Consider the following 20,533-nt stretch of genomic DNA (forward strand, 5'->3'; position numbering starts at 1 on the left):
ACTCCTAGTAGGGCACTGAGCTGAAGATGCACCGCCTGAGGGATGTTAAGAGTGTGGGAAGATGGGCACGTTTGTGGGGTAGCAAACGGGAGTCAGCCACTACTGCAGAAAGCTAGAAGAGAGCTCTGAAACTGAAACACTTGATAAACTGCCACAGCAACTTAGTCTTCATGCAGGTTTCAATGGATAACGAAGGAACCTTTTTCTTCAAATGGCATAGGAAAGGCCACATCTCTTCATTAACTGACTGAATGGTGTTAAAAAGTCACAAAAAAGGACTAGGCTTACCTTTTGTGATACCAGCACATGTGAACAAATTCAGTTCTGTAGAGACGCACATGATCACAGTAAATCAGATCTTTTATTGCTTCGAAGCAGAAACAAATATATAATATATATGCATTCATGTATGTAGGCATAATAAACACAAACCTCAGGAGAACAGCATGAACGACTATCCCTTTTAAAAAAGTTCCATTTTTAATTGAATATCAAAACAAGCAGGGAAGTTGTAGGAAATGATGCGGTATAAGCAATTTTTTATCTAATGTAACGGTTGAGAAGAAAACCCTTGGTCCTAAAATAATTTTTGCCCCTTTTGAAGTCAGTTGAAAAGTTTTCTTTTTATTTAAAGAAAAACTAATAAAAAAGTAATATCTTGGTAGTATGGTAACACCATCTTGCAGCTGGAATTCCAATGGGGTTATGAAGCAAGGAAAGTAAAATCTTGAAGAAAAATAAATTTATGTTTGTCCTGAGCACCTCTTCACTTTTCATTTGAAAGCTTTCTAAACAAAAGGTGTGTTGTGTTGTTATTTTGAAAGATTTCTAGCTTTGACTTTTTTCTTAAACTTAGTCTTACAGATTATGAAAATACGGAGACTTAACAACACCCATTTTTGTAAAATTTTTACATGTGTTCATGTGTTCAAAAGCCTGCTATCCATGTCACCAGTTGCCCAAAGCATGACATAGTGGCACACGGAAGGCAGATTTCATTTTGGTAGCAATATTTGGAAGTACGAAGTGGACAAGGACAAAGGACCAAACATTAGAAGCAAACACATTCCTTTCTTTTTAATCAATATCTTGTTAGACTGGTGGGTTTGACTCATTAATCTTTTGGTAAGTGGAAAATGAAACAGATTGACCATTACAGCAAAAAATAAAATTGCAAATTAAACTCATTCTAATGAAATTGCTAGCAAAGAGTGCTACTTCATCACGCACAACTTTCGTCAAAGCATTTGGACTTCAGAGTACCCATTTCTTTGAGGTAATGCATTTAGAGGTAAATTCTGAGTTCAGAAGACCTGAAAACAAACTTTCTAAACTCTTCCTTGTACACTGTTTGCATTTTTAAAGCCATGTAAGTTCCACCAAAAAAAAGTAAAAAAAAGTATTGTATTTTGTGTTTAATAGCTTCAAACAAATCTGAAATTGAACTTCATATGACTGCTGCGTTGCATCTAAATGATCACTGTATTATAGCTGAGATGAGACATACAAAAAACTCAAAAAATAAAATGCCTGGAGGTTTGCAATGAATTGGTTTTCATTTCTTCAGCAACTGCTGCATAGTGATTGATCTAGTACTGTACAACACAGAAAATTAGCAATTAAAGGCTTCCATGCATCCAGCATTAGATCCCACAAATCCTGTTAACCACAGGAGCAAATTTAGAAGAACAACAGGAACTAACAAAACTAAGAAGTGCTTATTGTAAGCTGTATGGAATTTGTCCTTTGCTGAAAAACTCTGCACAGATTGCACACACTAAAGTATTTAATGTAGGATTATAACTCAATGAAGACAACTATTTCTCTGATCCTGTAATTCTAAGGCATCTTGCAGATGTCTATGAATCCCAGGCTGTAATACAAATTTCATCCTGTTCTCCGTAATATAAACCCACATTTTATGAAAAGGCAAATTTAGCCTTCTGTCTAGGAAAATAATCTTCACAGTGTAGGTCGAAAGATACGCTACTGTTCTAGATGAATCTAAAATAAGGTAAACCAAATTAACATATACAATATTAAATGTGAACATCGTCCACATATGTAAATAAGGCATTAACACTAAAGCCTAACTGATACCCTTGTTTCCTTAAGGAATGCTTGGACCATGTCCCAGAGCACAAGGGAAACTGATTCCCAGCCCAGCATGAGCCACGCCAACCCCAGAACAGGAGGCAGCATCACACACAAGGCTGCACATGCAAGTTGTACAAGACTGCAACTTCAGACTCCAAGCCAGCCTGGAGACTGCTGTGCTGTGCTTTGCTACAGGAATAAACATGCCCCTTCTCTGTTCCAACATGAACAAAAGTGCATCTACACTATCATTAATCACATGAGATTGCTTGGCTTCAGATTTGTCAAAACTAATTCAGGTTTGCTGAATTTAGCAACAGATACAGGATTTATCTAGACCGGGAGAAGAGAAAAAGGTTATATAAACTTTGCTAACGTAGCCAGACAAATTAAATTGTGAATCCATGCCTAAACAAAAGGTCACTATTAGCTCAGGGTTAACTAAAACTTCTTAGCTAATCTCTGACCTAATTTTGACCTCTTTTGTTAATTGCAGAAATGCTTTCAGTTAACATATTGGTTAGCTGTGTTTACACTCCCCACTTCTGTAGTTTTTTGCCTTGCAGCTCATAAATTAAAGACAAAATATCTTTTTCTAAGACTAATTAGTACCCAGTTAGCTCCATGTTGTTACCTAGAGTGGAACCAATAGTAAAGACAAACATTAAGCATTTTAATCTGTTTCAGGAAGGAGGCATTTATGAACATGAAGAAAGGAACATCAAAACCTTTATTTCACTTTTTTTTTTCCTCCAGATCGTAAAATACTACTTCACAAACCTTGTAAAAATACCCAATTCTTCTGCTGCTAGTGATTCCCACTAGAAAGAGGTACAGTTATATCACTGTTAGAAAAGAAGAACTAATTAAAGAACACATGTAAATCTAATGGATCTGCAATCATGTTAGTAGGTTGTATTCAAACATAATTATTTCTTATTGCATCATACTTCTTACATGGCTGTTTACACTGGGCTTGTTTAATTCCTTTAGTATCATAATTATTGTATGGCAGGGTATGGGTATGATGTATCCATATCTATAAAATGTCCCCTTCTGTGGAAGAGTAGTTTTTGCTCAAGTAAAAGTGAAGCATCTGAGTTATAATTCCAAAACACATTTCTCTACATTCACTCTTTTTTTTAAGTTGGAAGTGTTCAGGTTCTGGTAAAAACATATGCGGGCTTAATTTAAAAATTAAGCATGAGAGAGAAAGTAAACCCGACTGCATTGTAAACTGTACATAAATTTACAAAAAGGAATTCTACTAATGTAGGAAATAAAAATCTCAAAGTTAAAAAGAACTATACATATAGCATGCCTTATGTTCATCTGAACTAAGTAATATAAGGAATTATAGTTTGAAAACCTACTGTAATTAGATACTGAAGTCAAAAATGCTCAGCAGAAATTCAATATACTTCTAAATGCTGAAGCCTTACCGTTCCATTACATTCATATTCCTTGTCTTTTCATACTGATAAAAGCTTCTCCAAAGTAAATTTATCCAGTCACATTGAGGATCTTGTCACCCAAGAGATAACATAACTCTAAATTATGCTCAGAGTTTTCTTCTTCTTTTCTATAGGAAATGAGAAAGATCTTCTATCATCTGAACAAAGGCACCTGGCCTACTGCAAAAATGAAAAAGCTTGTCCATTACTGTTTGTCACATTGGTAGATAAACTCTTGCCTACAAAGGGCCTAAAAGTTGTTTTATTACAGTACAGTCAACCATTTGGTTCAAATCCAGATTCATATTCATTTGCTACCTGCAAATAAATCCCACTGTACCATAAGTACAGTTTTCTTATATTTTAACATTATTCACCAAAAGCTCCATTCTTCTGAGTTTGCGCTTATTCTTTGGCATTGGCTTGTCATATAAGCCATTTTTGAGAAGATGTTCCTTGCTGTGATGGATCTGGGCACCATGCTGAAGCTGGAAAGAGCATAAAGCTTGAAGTGGACGGAGTATAGTCTGCAGAAAGATGAAGGGGTGGGGGGAGACAAAAACCCAACCTTTTAGCAAGCTATTTTAAAACCATCAATTATTCCAGGTTTGTATTCAAGACTACTTAAAAATGCTGATAAAATATAATTCGGTTGATAAATGATGATAAAATATAGGTTTTGGAGACCCAGAGGGTACAGCTGAATAAGAGATGTACTAAAAAGAAGCCGCATAGCAGACCTACCTACCTGCTGTCGTCCATTACACCTTCCTTGGACACACTCAATCCTGACTTCAGCCCCAGTTACATTACTGTAAGTTATGGCTTTAACTTGACCTTAGTAATGGACTACAATCAATTACTGTGGCTCAGCCAACAAGCTGTAATAAAATAAGTAACAATAACTAAGCTGTTTGTGCTTGCCTGAAAATACCTTGAGGCAGGAAAGAGAGGAGGGACTCATGATCAAGGCAGCTGGACTGCTATCCTAGAGATAGGACCGTATCCCTGCTTCTGCCCAGCAATATTATGTAGGACTAATGAAGCCACACAAACCAAATTTATCTCAAGTGGTTCCTAATTGTAGGTTTTTCATTTTCTGGTTGCCTGACTCAGTATCACGGGGCCTCATGTGCAGATGTGTAAAGCAATCACAAATGTAACTGCAGTCAGCAGGAGCTGAGTTTCTACCAAGTAAAATGTGACTCTTCTGAGCACACAGGAAAATCAAATGACTTATATTGGGCATCAAACTAAGGGCCCATTTTTAACTTCCATGGCTCTCGACTTTAATTCACCATCTTATATGCTGGGAATAGCACTCATTTAATTCAGAGAGAAGATATAAAAAAGTGCACAAATGTTTATGAAGTTCTTGGCTATTGCAACATTTATAGAAGCACCTTTGAAAAACTGATAATTTTGTCTTTGAAAAGTAGGCTGGGCCAATTCTGAGTGGTAGGGGTAAAACAGAATACAGGACTGGGAATTGTAGACACTAACAAAACATTCACCCAGGACCTGGATAAGACAGAAGTCCTAATGAAGGAAAAATATGCCAACGTTGTCCTAGCACACCAAAGGAAAAAGTAAATATACAAAACCCACTTTAATTTCATTATTTCTAATTTTTCATGGGTTTAACTTCTACAATAAATAATTACCCTCTTTTAACATAAAAGCATATGATAGCCGCACTGTCATAAAAGATACATAAGTTTTTAGAAAAGTTTCTTTATGCAGAGTTCCAATTTCTGAGCCATATTTTCTTGTGTGACCACACACTTTGTCCCAGTCTGGTTCTAAATGCAATTGATTTAATGTTCAAGTGACTCTCTAGTGTCACAGAGGCAGACATGGATGTAGCATACTCTCCACTATGCCAATTGCAGAAGCAATTTTTGACCTGGGAACCTTTTTTAGTAGGACCTTTTTTAGGAGGTCAAGTACCAAAATATTCATTATCTGATGGAGAGGGATATGAGCATCCCAGGGTGAACAGTAGAATGTAGTGAATACATGGATGAGCCTTAAATCTCTTTCACAGACCATTCTGTACTACATTCTGGGCACACAATCAGATTGCAGACCTGGGTCTATGGTGCGAAACTACTCGTAGGCTTATTAAATTGATATTAGTAATGTCAGCAACAAAAGATTAAGAAAGACATTATCTTAATAACCTCTTCCATCACAGACTAGTGGGATCACAACTTGCACAGAAAAGGCTAATGTCCAATTAGTATTCTCTGACCTGGGATAAACTTAAACTCAAGAACTGTTAAGTCCCAAACTGCTCCAATGACATGTGAGAGCTGTGAGCTGGCTGGTAGGAAGACATAACCCAGTGGGCTGCATTCCACGGCTGCAAGAGTGCGGGAAGTCAGTGGGACAGGCTTACAAAAGCATTTTATCTTCGAGCTAGCTGTGAGGAGGTATTCAGATCATCTCTGCTGTCTAGTTTTTCCAGAAAACAACTTACTACTTTCCGTGCAGTAATACACTCAATTGCCTGTCTCCAACTGGATCAGCTTTTGGGTTTTTGAGAGTCAAAGATCACCCTGCTGTGCTTTGACTTCAGAGAATCATTTAAAAATACGCATCTATCACAAAAGATAATGATTATTTGACTCCAGTAAATATTCCAAGATCAACATATGCTAAAAAGTAAATTAATCCTACCTGACTGCTAACTAAATGAAACTTTTTAGAGTCTAGCACCAGTTATTCTCAATGACATTTGTCAGCCCAGTAATTTTGAATTCAGATCTTAACTGAAGAAGTTAACCATAAATTTAAAGGTAGTTAAATACTTTAATACCCTGTGTAAGAGAGAGAGAAACTTCACTGATACTAATCTCCAAATTTTCTTAAGTTTCTCACAGCTCGGAAATACTTCTCCTTTTTAACAAGTTGTATCCAAAGATATTTTACAAATTCCCAAGAGCCTCAACTGACAGTACCTGAAGTAATACTGTTTCCCACAAGTAGAACATGAAGAGACTGGTGAAAATATCTGAATGTTTCTATGACGATTTTGTTCTCAACTGAAGTAAATAAACATTTTAAGATGTGCATACATATACACCGCCTCCTAACATCTATTATAGAATGTACTATTTAAAATTAATAAACTTTCCTGAATTTAGGTGGCTTCAGATTTTATCTACCGTTTGGAAAAAGCACAAAAAAATCAATGGCACAAAGCCTTCGAGACCCAGCACAAAAATTTTGTTCCAAACACTGCTTGCCACATTTTTCAGTACCAATGAATCACTAATCAACTAAATAATCATCATGCTTGCTTGGCTTCATGAAAATTAGACATCAGAGTGATTATAGGCTATAATCTCTGCCAAGCTGACTAATATCTTCCTTTGCTACAAAATACTAACCATACTTTAGACTGAGTATAACTTTGGTTATGTAAGAGTACAACATGTAAATTCCATACATTACAACTGAACATTTGTTAACAGTTAACTGTTAATTACAGTTAACTAACAAAGTAAATAACACAAAGTGGTTTTCAATACACTATAGAATACACTATATTTCAATACACTATAAGAAATACCCAAACTAAAACTGTTTAAAAAAAGAAAACCAATCTACGATGTTACAGTTGTACAATTTAGTATATTACACGGGCCTGGTACACAGTCTATGTTTTGCAGTTTTGCAATAAGAAATGTCAAGTGAATTTAGAAAAACATCACAGGAAAAGATAACTACAACAGTGCATCTCTGCACTATTTGCCCTGCAATATACACAATAGTACTTCTATTTGTTTTGGGCTAAATTCCCAACTGTCATCTCTACGGATTTTTATTCTGCATTGTAGCAAGCACAGCATATATTTGGTGCCTTATAAACCAACTTTTTAAAAAAAGTAATGTACAGGTGAAGAGAATCTGAGTCACTCTTCTCATCATATTTAGAATTACAGGAAGAAGTGTGCAAGAAAGTAGTACAGGTTGACAGAATGTGATGGGAAAGAAGAATGAGGTAGATGGAAAGAAGGAACTGGAGTGCTGAGTTAAAAATGCATAAAAGGTACAAGAGAGAAATAGTCAACAGAAAAGACAACTGGAAAAAAGAGGGAAGAAGAAAAGGAAGGTTGAATAACAAGGACAGGAAAAAGGGAACTCAAATCCTGAGACAAATGAACCTGAAGATTCCACAGTGAAAACTTGTAAAAGTGGAAGTGTCTGGGGAAAGACTAGATAGCTAAAGAAAAGGAAGGAAAAAAAAAATGATGGAAAAAGAGGAATTGAGGAGATGGGTTGGGAAGATAGCAGTTGTTTTCAATAACCAGTCTATTACTCCATACATAAAATGGGCTACCAGGGTAAAACTGGTCTGTAAGATAAGTAGTCTGCATTCAGCCTTGACGGACATTGCAGCACCAAATCCAATCTGTTGCAGGACGTGATCTGACCCTAACTGGTACTTTAAACACCATCAAAGCAAAATTTTTAGCGCTTAATCTTGCCCAGGTTTATCTTCAGACAACTCCTTGTGGCAAAAGAGCCAATCTAATTCCATTATGGGATGGAACAAAAAATACCATTCTAGAATTCAACATACTGAAAAGAGGAATAGCAAAACAATCATTCAAGACCTTTGCATCTAACAAGTTCCTTCAGCAATCTGACAGCAATGTCGAATAAAGAATAGGAACACTATAGAGACTTTTGGAACATGACAAGAAAGAGTCAAAATAATCTGAACATACTAGAGTTAATAAATATCTGAAGAAAAATAGTTTCTATTCGTACGTTCTTGTTTTAGTTTGCTGTGCAACAAAACCATTACAATGTCATTAAGATTTTGACTATCAAATGTGACATTAATAGCTAAGTATCTTCACTGTCCCTCTACTATTCATAAAAGAAAAACTCAGGTGTTTAAAATTACATACCTCTTGAATACTCTTATTTTTTTCCATGATAGTAAGAGCAACAGCTGCACATTCAAGTGTAGACAGACAGGTGTTTGTTGGTTGTGTACGAATTACGTATTGACTTGAAATGTTGGGTTTTAACTGCACCTGAAAAATAGGAAACTCTACTAAAATAAACAGGTCAGTATAGCAAACAAGATACTTCTTCCCTACACTAAGCAAAATTCAGCCCCTTCACCTCAGTTGCCTTCTTTCCTTTTGCTGTTTTGTCTCCTAGTAGCCAATGACCTTATGCTATTGTTAAGTATAATACTAGAATACTCGTGAGTCACCATCAGAGACAAGAATTGTATATTTGTTACTGTACAAACATGTAAAGAAAATACAATTGTTTGTTAGAGAAAGATTGAGTGAAATTTAAGCAACCACTTTCAGTTGCCATAGATATCCTGTAACAAAAATAAAATTATTCACCTATGCTTGTTCTATTGCACTCTCTAAACACACACACCATCCCGCACAATGTACAACGACTGTATAGTCACTGACACTATTTACCTTGATTAAATATTATTTGTCAAGTTCTGAACGAAAGACTTTTAGAAACTACATTGATTCATATAATGTACTAGGTCACTGATTAGAACTATTTGCTTACCTAAATCATGTTTGAAAATGATTTATTGGCTCTGCCTCAAGTGATAACCACTTTATACTATCTCACAAGGTAAAGGTTTTTAAGAAAAAGAAATTTAGTTCACCCACTACACTACCTGTTTTATCAGCTCCAAAAGGTTTTACTGAGTTTATAAACAGCAGTTGAAACATCATAGAAGTTACGTTATTAGACTTTGTGTGAAAATTCAGATATCATTTTTCCATTCCTAAAATATCCATCTCTACATATGTTTAAAATATCATTTGCCAAACAAGTTAATGTTTTAGCAACGTTGTCACTATTCTTAACCAAAAATTATCAGTTCCTTTTCCAAAAAATTGTAGTACAGTACAATAAACTCTAAGGAATTATTATAAAACAGCAAGTCAATTTTCTTTTTTTTTAATCTCATCCCAGCAATTGTCTTTTATTTTTCCTTCTTCTCGAAAAAATGAGTGACTGTTCCCCATGGCCATCATAATATTGCTCTCATTCTGCTTGCCAGAGGTTTTTCAGCATTCCTCGCTTCATTCAGTATTTTCCCTCTTCACTTTTCCCATTTTTGTTTTTATTTGTAATGCTTTGTTTTCTTTCATCTCTTCTACATGCAGTCACCCATTCTTAAAAGTTCAAGATACCTCATTTCTAAAAGGGAAACTCCAAGCTGCTGAAGAAACACGAATGAGTAAGATCAAATTCCAGTGCTTTACTTGATCCCAATGTAATGGGAATTAAAAATAAATAAATAAAAAGAAGGCAACAAGAGATGAGGAAATACATTCTGGAAAGGACAAATAAGTTAGCTATAAAAGTTCAATATACTCAAATATAGGAAAAGATAGAAAAATGTACCTTTGTGACAGAAAGCCCTAACTTGTTTATCAAAGGAAACTTTTTTTTTAAAATGCTAGTCTTGTCATTGGGTAGGCTTGAAGAACCAAAACACGCACATCTCAGAATGTTTTAAAAGCGTCCAGCAAGGATTGTTTAGATAGTTTGGAGAGACCACTTTCAACAGCCAAAGAATTTACACTTAGGTTAAGAAATTGAGAAGAAGAATGCATGTTTAGTTATGTAAAGAATACAGCATACTAACATAATGATTTTTGAATTATATAAAAATACATTTGTATTCTTTTCACAACTGTAATACCGAAGGTGTCATTTTAATTAAGTAATTTTAAAATCACATCTTCCAAAATCCATTTTGCCCCCCTGAGTAAAGATCGATGATTCTGCTCTTTTAAGGCTGCTTACCATAATAATTACTTGGAATGCATTGTAGTTTTAATCATTCATTTTAATTAAACTAAAAATGCACAAATGGTGTCAAAGCACATATAAATGTATCTTTCCTGAACATACTTACTATTCTTAGATATTTGAAAGTAATGATTACAGGTGATGATATACAGAGTTTTTCCTGCAAATTCAATGGTCATCTCCACTTAAAACTCATTTTCATTTTCTGCAGCTATTCAGCATATTTCTGCAAATGAATTGGCACAATGTATGATAAATTACTCAATGAATGCCTATTACTTACTATAAAGTCAAACTTGATATTTTATATTTAAAGCCAAGACAGTTGAAGTAGTTGATTATTCTATGTCTGCAAACTCAGGGTCTTTAGTCTCTAGCTCTGTACTCTGACTGTTGAAAGAAAAGAATTTATACCTCGCACCTCATTAGCAAATGATGCTTGCTATTACACTATACTGGAAGCCTATCATACAATCTTTAATTTATAGTCATACTGTTGAATTTTTATCTACTGTATGAAAGATGTTAACAGTTACTTGGATATTCAACAGCAAATTCAGTCCACATGCTGGGGAACAGATCCAGAGCAGATTCAGGAATGAAGCTAGTGGATACATACTAGCCTTTATCAACTACCTTCTTCAGTTTGGTATTGAAAAATCAGAAATAGAATAAATTGATTTAGGAGAGAAAATGTAGACTTTGGACAGCAGTGTATGTAATGAAATCCAAAAGAAAATCAAAATTAAATAAATATTTTCATTTGTTGTTCCTCAAGGTTTGCTTTGTTTTTATGCTCCCTTTACTGGGACCATGTATGGATCTCCATCACGACAGAGTAGGAAGGCTAGTTATTTCAAGTATACAGAGATCTATGCTGGAGGGAGCTTTTAGTCCCTACTTAGAAATTCCTAGATAAGTATTAAAAAACAGGGTAAACTCAGTCCATTGTTTCTCCAGCATGTATCCTGAGGAGCAGAGCAGAAACATATCCACACTTTTTCTCAACAGCTGACAGCCACATTTTTCATAGGGTCTCTCTACAAGAGGTTGAGAGAAACTACCTCATGGACTACCTGCAGCAACACTGGCTTTCCCTTCCTCGGACATAGACAACAGTGCCTTAAGGGGTTTTTTTTTGTAGGAGCTGGGAATAGTTCTGTCTGCTGGTTTCTATACTGCATTTCTTGGGGCTCATGCTGAAAAACTTCTAAGATCAGCATTCCAGAGAAAGGGAAATTATTCATGATTGCAAGACAACTTCTGTGGAAGAAAAGCTGCCTGCACTCCACCTTACACTGTGGAGCCACAAACTCTCAAAAAGCTGCACAGACATTGTATGAAAGGGCAACTTTCTATTTCTAACAGCAAGAGCAGCGGCAACCAAATTTCTTCTTTCCTGGGAAGAGTGAGAGAGGATGGAAACAAGTAGTTCCCATCAAGTTTTCTGAAAAATGACATATTCACTGGGATGAGATGAAAACCCCACAGACAGACAGCACAACAGTGGTGGAGATCAGAGGAAGAATGACCTGACCAGGACAACTCCCTGCTACAGTTTGTCTATTAATGGCTTCTTTCAACAAACACGCATTTTACCCTACTCTTTACTCCAGAGAGGCACAGTATCTAAATAAGAGATCCTTAGTCACCTGAAATGCAGTCAGTGTACCCTTTGTGTATCACAAATTGGATAGACTCACCAAATGACTGTCTATGAGAAACTAGGTACACTCACTGAATGAGTAAAATGCACAATGAGGAGCTCTATCAGCTTAGAGCATAAACTGAATGGTAAGACAGAGTCAAAACAATATAGAAACCAAAACAAAATAATATAGTTAATACGTATTTCAGACATGGGAAGAACATTTTCTTGAAAAAAAATTGCCTAGATATATGAAATCTTTACTGTTCTCAAATGTGATTGGGTAGGAGGCCAACTTCTCTCATTTTCAGCTAACAGGTCCAAAACTTGCCTTGACTTTTGTGGAGTTAATAGTTTCAGGTAGGGTATTGCAACAGTCTCATCGAAGCTTCTGCACTACCTAGATGAATTAATTCTTTATATGTCACCTGCATATCTCAAATCCAGCTGAACAAGCTTAATTTAAAGTTACAGAAATGTTCCTCCACAGTTAATGTAAACAAAATCAGATCGTCTACCCCTTACATTACACTGAAAAACTCAGAATGAGTATACATAAATACCCTATTTATGTACGTTTCAAAACAACAAATATGATATTTTATAACCACTATCCATAAAATGATAAAGATACCATGATGCAACAATTTACTTTTTTTTTAGCTGTCAAAGTAATTTGCAAATCATATGCACACTTTGGAATAATTTCAGTTACTAACAAAATACAGCAATGTCAGGTTGAAAAAACAACAGCCTATTTAACATCACTCACCAAAATAAACAATAGTATAAGACAGAAGATGGAAACTATCTCAACCAATTCAAATTAGAGAGAGAAATTTAGATAAGCTGAATGCAATTACTTACTGGAATTTAGCCAAGACACTGAAATTAGCATATCTATTCTCTTAATAAGTGCAAGGGAGTTTGGTGGCTTAGTTTCCAAGCCATCAGAAGCATGAAGTAACACATACAACCAAGTTTCATTTCTATGTGTAACTCAAGACCCAGTGTTTCCAAAAGCCTGAATGTCAGCAATTCTCACAAACTGTTACATTAACTTAATAAACACTGGCTTCTCTGCCAATGCACCACCCTCTTAGCAAATGCTACAGCCTTTGAGCATTTACAAAGGATGTGAACCACAGTAAAAATAGCGACCCTTCAGTATTTCTCAGGGCTGAGTTCTTCTTCCATGGCCCTCTCTGGGGATGCCCCAGGCAAGTGACGACCCAGCTGATCCTGTTCAGCTCTTCAGAACTAACGAAAGCAAAAGTGTTGCCTTGATGGGGTCAAAGACCTGGTGTTTGAAATTTTAGAAATTTAAGTCAGTAAAGACAGGCAACTGATTTCTGCTCTTATTTTAAATATTAGGACAGGAGCTCTTGTAGAAAGCTCTAAGTGCTACCCTCAGTCCTCTCCTTAATGTCAACATCCTTATCTTTTCACCTTTTCTATGCCTCTTTCTTCAACATTACTCTTATTAGCTTTGCTCTCTGTCCTGGTTTTGGCTGGGATAGGGTTAAATTTCTTCCTAGTGCTGTGTTTTGGATTTAGTATGAGGAGAATGTTGATAACACACTGATGTTTTCAGTTGTTGCTAAGTGCCCTCCTAGTCCAAGGACAGCTCCCGTGCCTACTGACTGAGCTGGGTACACAAGATGGGAGGGAACATAATCAGGACAGCCAGCCCAGCTGGCCAATGGGGTATTCCATACCATGTGACGTCATGCTCGGTAGGTGAATATGAATGGTAGGTGTGATCCAGGAAGTACCGATCGGTACTTGGTTATCGGTCAGCGCGGGTGGTGAGCAATTGCATTGTGCATCACTCATTTTGTATATTTTATCATTATCATTATTATTTTCCCTTTTTCTGTTCTATTAAACTGTCTTTATCTCAACCCACGAGTTTTTCTCACTCTTACCCTTCCGATTCTCTCCCCGTCCCGCTGGGGGCGTTGGGGAGTGAGTGAGCGGCTGCGTGGTATTTGGCTGCCTGCCGGGTTAAACCACGACAATCCTTTTTGGCGCCCAACGTGGGGCTCGAAGGGTTGAGATAACGACACATCTGACCCGAACGGGTTAAAACAAATTTGTTATAAGCATTCATTATATCAGTTTAGTACTCAATGTTCACAATGTTGGTTTATTTGCTCTCAGAGTTGTTGGGATCTATTTTTGGAGTTGTGGTATATAGCACCTTACTGGCTGTCTATACTGCTGATCATCAGTTTGTATGTCGGGTTGGTCATCTCTGGGAAATGGATTAAGGTCATTGCTTTGCTATACTGTGTGACGCTGGTTTATGTTATGATAAAATTATTGGTCACGAGCCTGTACTCAGCACTGCAGCCACTCAAACCCCGGCAACAGTCACTACAAGTACTCCAGCCCCCGCGACAGGCACTGCAGCTACCCAAACCCTCGCGACGGGTACTACAGCTGAACCAGACGACCAACCATCGCTGGTATCCGTCGCCCCTGTACAGAAGAAGAAATCTTTGAAGCGGAAGTCAGGTCGTGTAGAAAAGGATGATGGAAAAGCAGGGACATCACAAGGAGGGGAGGAGGAAGAGGAAGAACTCATAAATGAGACGGAAACCACCCGATCCTTATCCCTGAATGAGTTGCAAGATATGCGGAAAGATTTCAGCCGTCATCCAGGCGAGCATATTGTTACCTGGCTGCTCCGATGCTGGGATAAAGGGGCCAGTAGCCTGGAATTAGAGGGGAAGGAAGCCAAACAGCTGGGATCCCTTGCTAGGGAAGCGGGTATTGACAAAGCAATTGGAAAAGGGACACAGGTCCTCAGCCTCTGAAGGCGACTGCTGTCAGGCATGAAGGAAAGGTATCCCTTCAAGGAAGATGTTATATATCGCCTAGGCAAATGGACCACTATGGAGAGAGGTATCCAGTACCTGAGAGAATTAGGCATGCTGGAGGTGGTTTATAGTGACCTGGACGATGTCCGAACACCCAAAGATCCAGATGAAGTCCAGTGCATGCGACCCATGTGGCGGAAGTTGGTACGGAGCGCACCAGCATCGTATGCCAGTTCATTGGCAGTACTGTGCTGGAAAGAGGAAGAAGCACCAACAGTGGATGTCTTAGTTAGCTGACTTCGGGATTTTGAAGAAACTATCTCCTCCTCCCTTGTCTCGACCATGGAGAAGCTGTCCCGGAAGGTCCAGCAACTCGAAGAGGGTATGTCCTATTCTCCACCTGTATGGACCAGTATCTCAGCCATTAGGAGTCAGCGTTTTTCTCCTCAAGAGAGAGGGTATAGAAAGTACACACCACGGGGCACCCTGTGGTTTTACCTGCGTGACCATGGAGAGGACATGAGGCAGTGGGATGGAAAACCTACCTTCATCCTAGAGGCACATGGACGTGAGTTGCAAGGAAAAACAATCACACAAGGGGGTTCTCCCAGGAAAAATGCTGCTCCAGTTGTCAGGAAAAACCTGTCTCACAACAGTCCAGTTTCCAGTGAACAGTTCCCCAGACAGAGTAGAAGGGCTGATCTTTGGATTGTAATTGCAATGAAGAAATTCTTGACTCACGTTTGCAAGAAGTGAGAGATGGATACTATGACCAGAACTAGAGGGGCCCTGCCTCCAGCCAGGTGGAGGAAAGGGACAACCGGGTTTTCTGGACTGTGTGGATTCGATGGCCTGGCACATCAGACCCACAGGAGTATAAGGCTCTAGCAGACACCGGTGCACAGTGCACCCTGATGCCATCAAGCTATAAAGGGGCAGAACCCATTTGTATTTCTGGAGTGACAGAGGGATCCCAAGAGTTAACTGTATTGGAGGCCGAAGTGAGCCTGACCGGGAATGAGTGGCAGAAGCACCCCATTGTGACTGGCCCAGAGGCTCCATGTGTCCTTGGCATAGACTACCTCAGGAGAGGGTATTTCAAGAACCCAAAAGGGTACCGGTGGGCTTTTGGTATAGGTGCCCTGGAGACAGAGGAAATTAAACAGCTGTCCACCTTGCCCGGTCTCTCGGAGGACCCTTCTGTTGTGGGGTTGCTGAGGGTTGAAGAACAGCAGGTACCAATCGCTACCACAACAGTGCACCGGCGACAATATCGCACCAGCCGAGACTCCCTGATCCCCATCCATGAGCTGATTCGTCAACTGGAGAGCCAAGGAGTGATCAGCAAGACTCGCTCACCCTTTAACAGTCCCATATGGCCAGTGCGAAAGTCCAATGGAGAGTGGAGACTAACAGTAGACTACCGTGGCCTGAACGAAGTCACGCCGCCACTGAGTGCTGCCGTGCCGGACACGCTAGAACTTCAATATGAACTGGAATCAAAGGCAGCCAAGTGGTACGCCACCATTGATATCGCTAATGCGTTCTTCTCAATCCCTTTGGCGGCAGAGTGCAGGCCACAGTTTGCTTTCACTTGGAGGGGCGTCCAGTACACCTGGAACCGACTGCCCCAGGGGTGGAAACACAGCCCTACCATTTGCCATGGACTGATCCACACCGCACTGGAACAGGGTGAGGCTCCAGAACACCTGCAGTACATTGATGACATCATCGTATGGGGCAACACAGCAGAAGAAGTTTTTGAGAAAGGGGAGAGAATAGTCCAAATCCTTCTGAAAGCCGGTTTTGCCATAAAACAAAGTAAGGTCAAGGGACCTGCACAGGAGATCCAGTTTTTAGGAATCAAATGGCAAGATGGACGTCGTCAGATCCCAATGGATGTGATCAACAAAATAACAGCCATGTCCCCACCAACTAGCAAAAAGGAAACACAAGCTTTCTTAGGCGTTGTGGGTTTTTGGAGAATGCATATTCCAGATTACGGTCAGATTGTAAGCCCTGACCAGGAAGAAGAACGACTTCAAATGGGGCCCTGAGCAACGACAAGCCTTTGAACAAATTAAACAGGAGATAGTTCAGGCAGTAGCCCTGGGGCCAGTCCAGGCAGGACAAGATGTAAAGAATGTGCTCTACACCGCAGCCGGGGAGAATGGCCCTACCTGGAGCCTCTGGCAGAAAGCACCAGGGAAGACTCGAGGTCAACCCTTAGGGTTCTGGAGCCGGGGATACAGAGGATCCCAGGCCCGTTACACCCCAACTGAGAAGGAGATATTGGCAGCATATGAAGGGGTTCGAGCTGCTTTGGAAGTGGTTGGTACTGAAGCACAGCTCCTCCTGGCACCCCGACCGCCGGTGCTGGGCTGGATGTTCAAGGGGAGGGTCCCCTCTACACATCATGCAACCGATGCTACGTGGAGTAAGTGGGTCGCGCTGATCACACAACGGGCCCGAATAGGAAACCCCAGTCGCCCAGGAATCTTGGAGGTGATCACGAACTGGCCAGAAGGCAAAGATTTCGGAATATCCCCAGAGGAGGAGGTGACGCGTGCTGAAGAGGCCCCACCGTATAACAAACTACCAGAAAACGAGAAGCAATATGCCCTGTTCACTGATGGGTCCTGTCGCCTTGTGGGAAAGCATCGGAGGTGGAAAGCTGCTGTATGGAGTCTTATACACCAAGTTGCAGAAACTCCTGAAGGAGAAGGTGAATCGAGCCAGTTTGCAGAGGTGAAAGCCATCCAGCTGGCCTTGGACATTGCTGAACGAGAAAAATGGCCAGTACTTTATCTCTATACTGACTCATGGATGGTGGCAAATGCCCTGTGGGGGTGGTTGCAGCAGTGGAAGCAGAACAACTGGCAGCGCAGCGGTAAACCCATCTGGGCTGCCGCCCGGGTAGAGAACCTGACTGTAAAAGTGCGTCACATAGATGCTCACATACCCAAAAGTTGGGCCACTGAGGAACATCAAAATAACCAGCAGGTGGACCAGGCTGCTAAGATTGAAGTGGCCCAGGTGGATTTGGACTGGCAACATAAAGGTGAATTATTTATCGCTCGGTGGGCCCATGACACGTCAGGCCATCAAGGAAGAGATGCAACCTATAGATGGACTCGTGATCGAGGGGTGGACTTGACCATGGACAGGTTATCCATGAATGTGAAACGTGCGCTGCAATCAAACAAGCCAAGCGAGTAAGGCCTCTTTGGTATGGAGGACGATGGTTGAAATATAAATATGGGGAGGCCTGGCAGATTGATTATATCACACTCCCACAAACCCGGCACGGTAAGCGCTATGTGCTCACCATGGTGGAAGCAACCACCGGATGGCTGGAAACATACCCTGTGCCCCATGCCACTGCCCGGAACACCATCCTGGGCCTTGAAAAGCAAGTCCTATGGCGACATGGCACCCCAGAAAGAATTGAGTCAGACAACGGGACTCACTTCCGAAACCCTCACAGACACCTGGGCCAAAGAGCATGGCATTGAGTGGGTCTATCACATCCCCTACCATGCACCAGCCTCCGGGAAAATCGAACGATACAATGGACTGCTAAAGACTACGTTGAGAGCAATGGGTGGTGGGACATTCAAGCATTGGGACACACATTTAGCAAAAGCCACCTGGTTAGTCAATACCAGGGAATCTGCCAATCGAGCTGGCCCTGCCCAATCAAGACTCTTACGTACTGTAGATGGAGATAAAGTCCCTGTCGTGCACATAAGAAATATGCTGAGGAAGACAGTCTGGGTTACTCCTGCCTCTGGCAAGGGAAAACCCATCCATGGGATTGCTTTTGCTCAAGGAACTGGGTACACTTGGTGGGTGATGCAAAAGGATGGGGAGGTCCGGTGTGTACCTCAAGGGGATTTGATTTTGGGTGAAAATAGCCAATGAACTGAATTTTGATGTCAACTGTTACATGATATTGTATATCATTATTTCTATGATATAGCAGTGGTATAGCAGTGAAAATCACCCAGATTAGTGAAGAATGAACTAACTCCGATGAAACCGAGCGAAGTGCAACGATGATAGAACTGGACGAGCGCAGCAGTACCGAAATGAGAACTGGCTTCAGGATGCAACAGCCCAACACCACACACCATCTCTTCGGCCCTGAAAGACTGTTATGACAGATGGAGCCCAAAGTCATGGACTAAATGAACTCAGTGGACATTTTAGAGGGATAGTCCATAGACCAAGGGAATGATATCTGTGTGGGCATATATATATATGTGTGTATATATAAAGAAAGATAGTGGTGGTTAATTGAAATGTATTAAAAAAAGATGTGAGACCTAAGCACGACGTAAATGGTGTGGAATAAGGAGTGGATACTGTCCTGGTTTCGGCTGGGATAGGGTTAAATTTCTTCCTAGTGCTGTGTTTTGGATTTAGTATGAGGAGAATGTTGATAACACACTGATGTTTTCAGTTGTTGCTAAGTGCCCTCCTAGTCCAAGGACAGCTCCCGTGCCTACTGACTGAGCTGGGTACACAAGATGGGAGGGAACATAATCAGGACAGCCAGCCCAGCTGGCTAATGGGGTATTCCATACCATGTGACGTCATGCTCAGTATATGAGTGGTAGGTGCGATCCAGGAAGTACCGATCGCTACTTGGTTATCAGTCAGCGCAGGTGGTGAGCAATTGCATTGTGCATCACTCATTTTGTATATTTTATCATTATCATTATTATTTTCCCTTTTTCTGTTCTATTAAACTGTCTTTATCTCAACCCACGAGTTTTTCTCACTCTTACCCTTCCGATTCTCTCCCCGTCCCGCTGGGGGGGTTGGGGAGTGAGTGAGCGGCTGCGTGGTATTTGGCTGCCTGCCAGGTTAAACCACGACACTCTCCAAACAGAATCCAGCATTATGCAAAATTATATACGGAAAATAGTGCATCCCTAAGAACACAGAAAGGCTATAAAGTTAGTGCACCTGTCTCACAAGGCACACTCAACAATTCTTGATTTTGTCTGTCCTGTTTTCTGCAGTTAGACTACAGGCACCTCAAAACAGGCAGAGGAACAACATATCCTTCTGTGGCTTCTATGAAAAACCTAGTACTTATTTTAAGATCCCCTCCTGTTTTACTTATGTTAATAGTGTCCTTATAAAATCTGAATTTCTGTTTGGGAATTAATCTGCTCAACTCTCAGAATGAAGTAAGCAAGTACCATCCGTCATCCTGCTTAACATAGGCAGTAGATACTGTTTATATGTACTGCTACTTTAATAAGTATCTTCCAGAAAAAATACCATAAGACATTTTTTTAAAGGAACTCAAAAGCAGAAAAAAACCCAGAAAGAGCACAACTGCATCCTGCCATCTCACCCATCATTCTAGAAAATAAGAAAAAAATTTTTTTAAGGTGCTGAAGAGGAAGAGCATTCTCTGTGTGCTACTGCACAACCAACCTCAGACAGAAAAGTGAGTCAGGCATGGGAAAGATCTTTCACTCAGTATCCAGTTGGCACAAGCACCTTTTACCTGCAAGCCAAAACAAACTATTTTCTATCTCTTATAGAAATTTCATGCAGTTAAAGAAAATTACATTTGTGACAGAGAAGATAGCCTGAGTAAATTTAGTCTCAGCATGCTACTGAAATTTAAATCAGGACTATAAATAAGTTATTTTGTTTGA

General features: G+C 39.9%; 1 protein-coding gene across 8 annotated transcripts in view; it reads right to left on the bottom strand.

The window, feature by feature from the left end:
- Positions 1-339: 339 nt before the first annotated feature.
- Positions 340-20,533, bottom strand: part of DTWD2 (DTW motif tRNA-uridine aminocarboxypropyltransferase 2) — a 104,403-nt gene continuing 84,209 nt past the window's right edge. For all 8 annotated transcript variants that reach the window (XM_075136191.1, XM_075136198.1, XM_075136195.1 and 5 more), the window contains 2 exons: positions 8,477-8,605; positions 340-4,078 (listed from right to left, as the gene is read on the bottom strand). In XM_075136191.1, coding sequence (XP_074992292.1) covers positions 3,908-4,078; positions 8,477-8,605 — 300 coding nt within the window. In that variant the 3' untranslated portion in view covers positions 340-3,907. The remainder of the gene's footprint in view (positions 4,079-8,476; positions 8,606-20,533) is intronic.

The sequence above is a fragment of the Calonectris borealis genome, chromosome Z, assembly GCF_964195595.1.
Source record: "Calonectris borealis chromosome Z, bCalBor7.hap1.2, whole genome shotgun sequence".
Taxonomy (NCBI): Eukaryota; Metazoa; Chordata; class Aves; order Procellariiformes; family Procellariidae; genus Calonectris; species Calonectris borealis.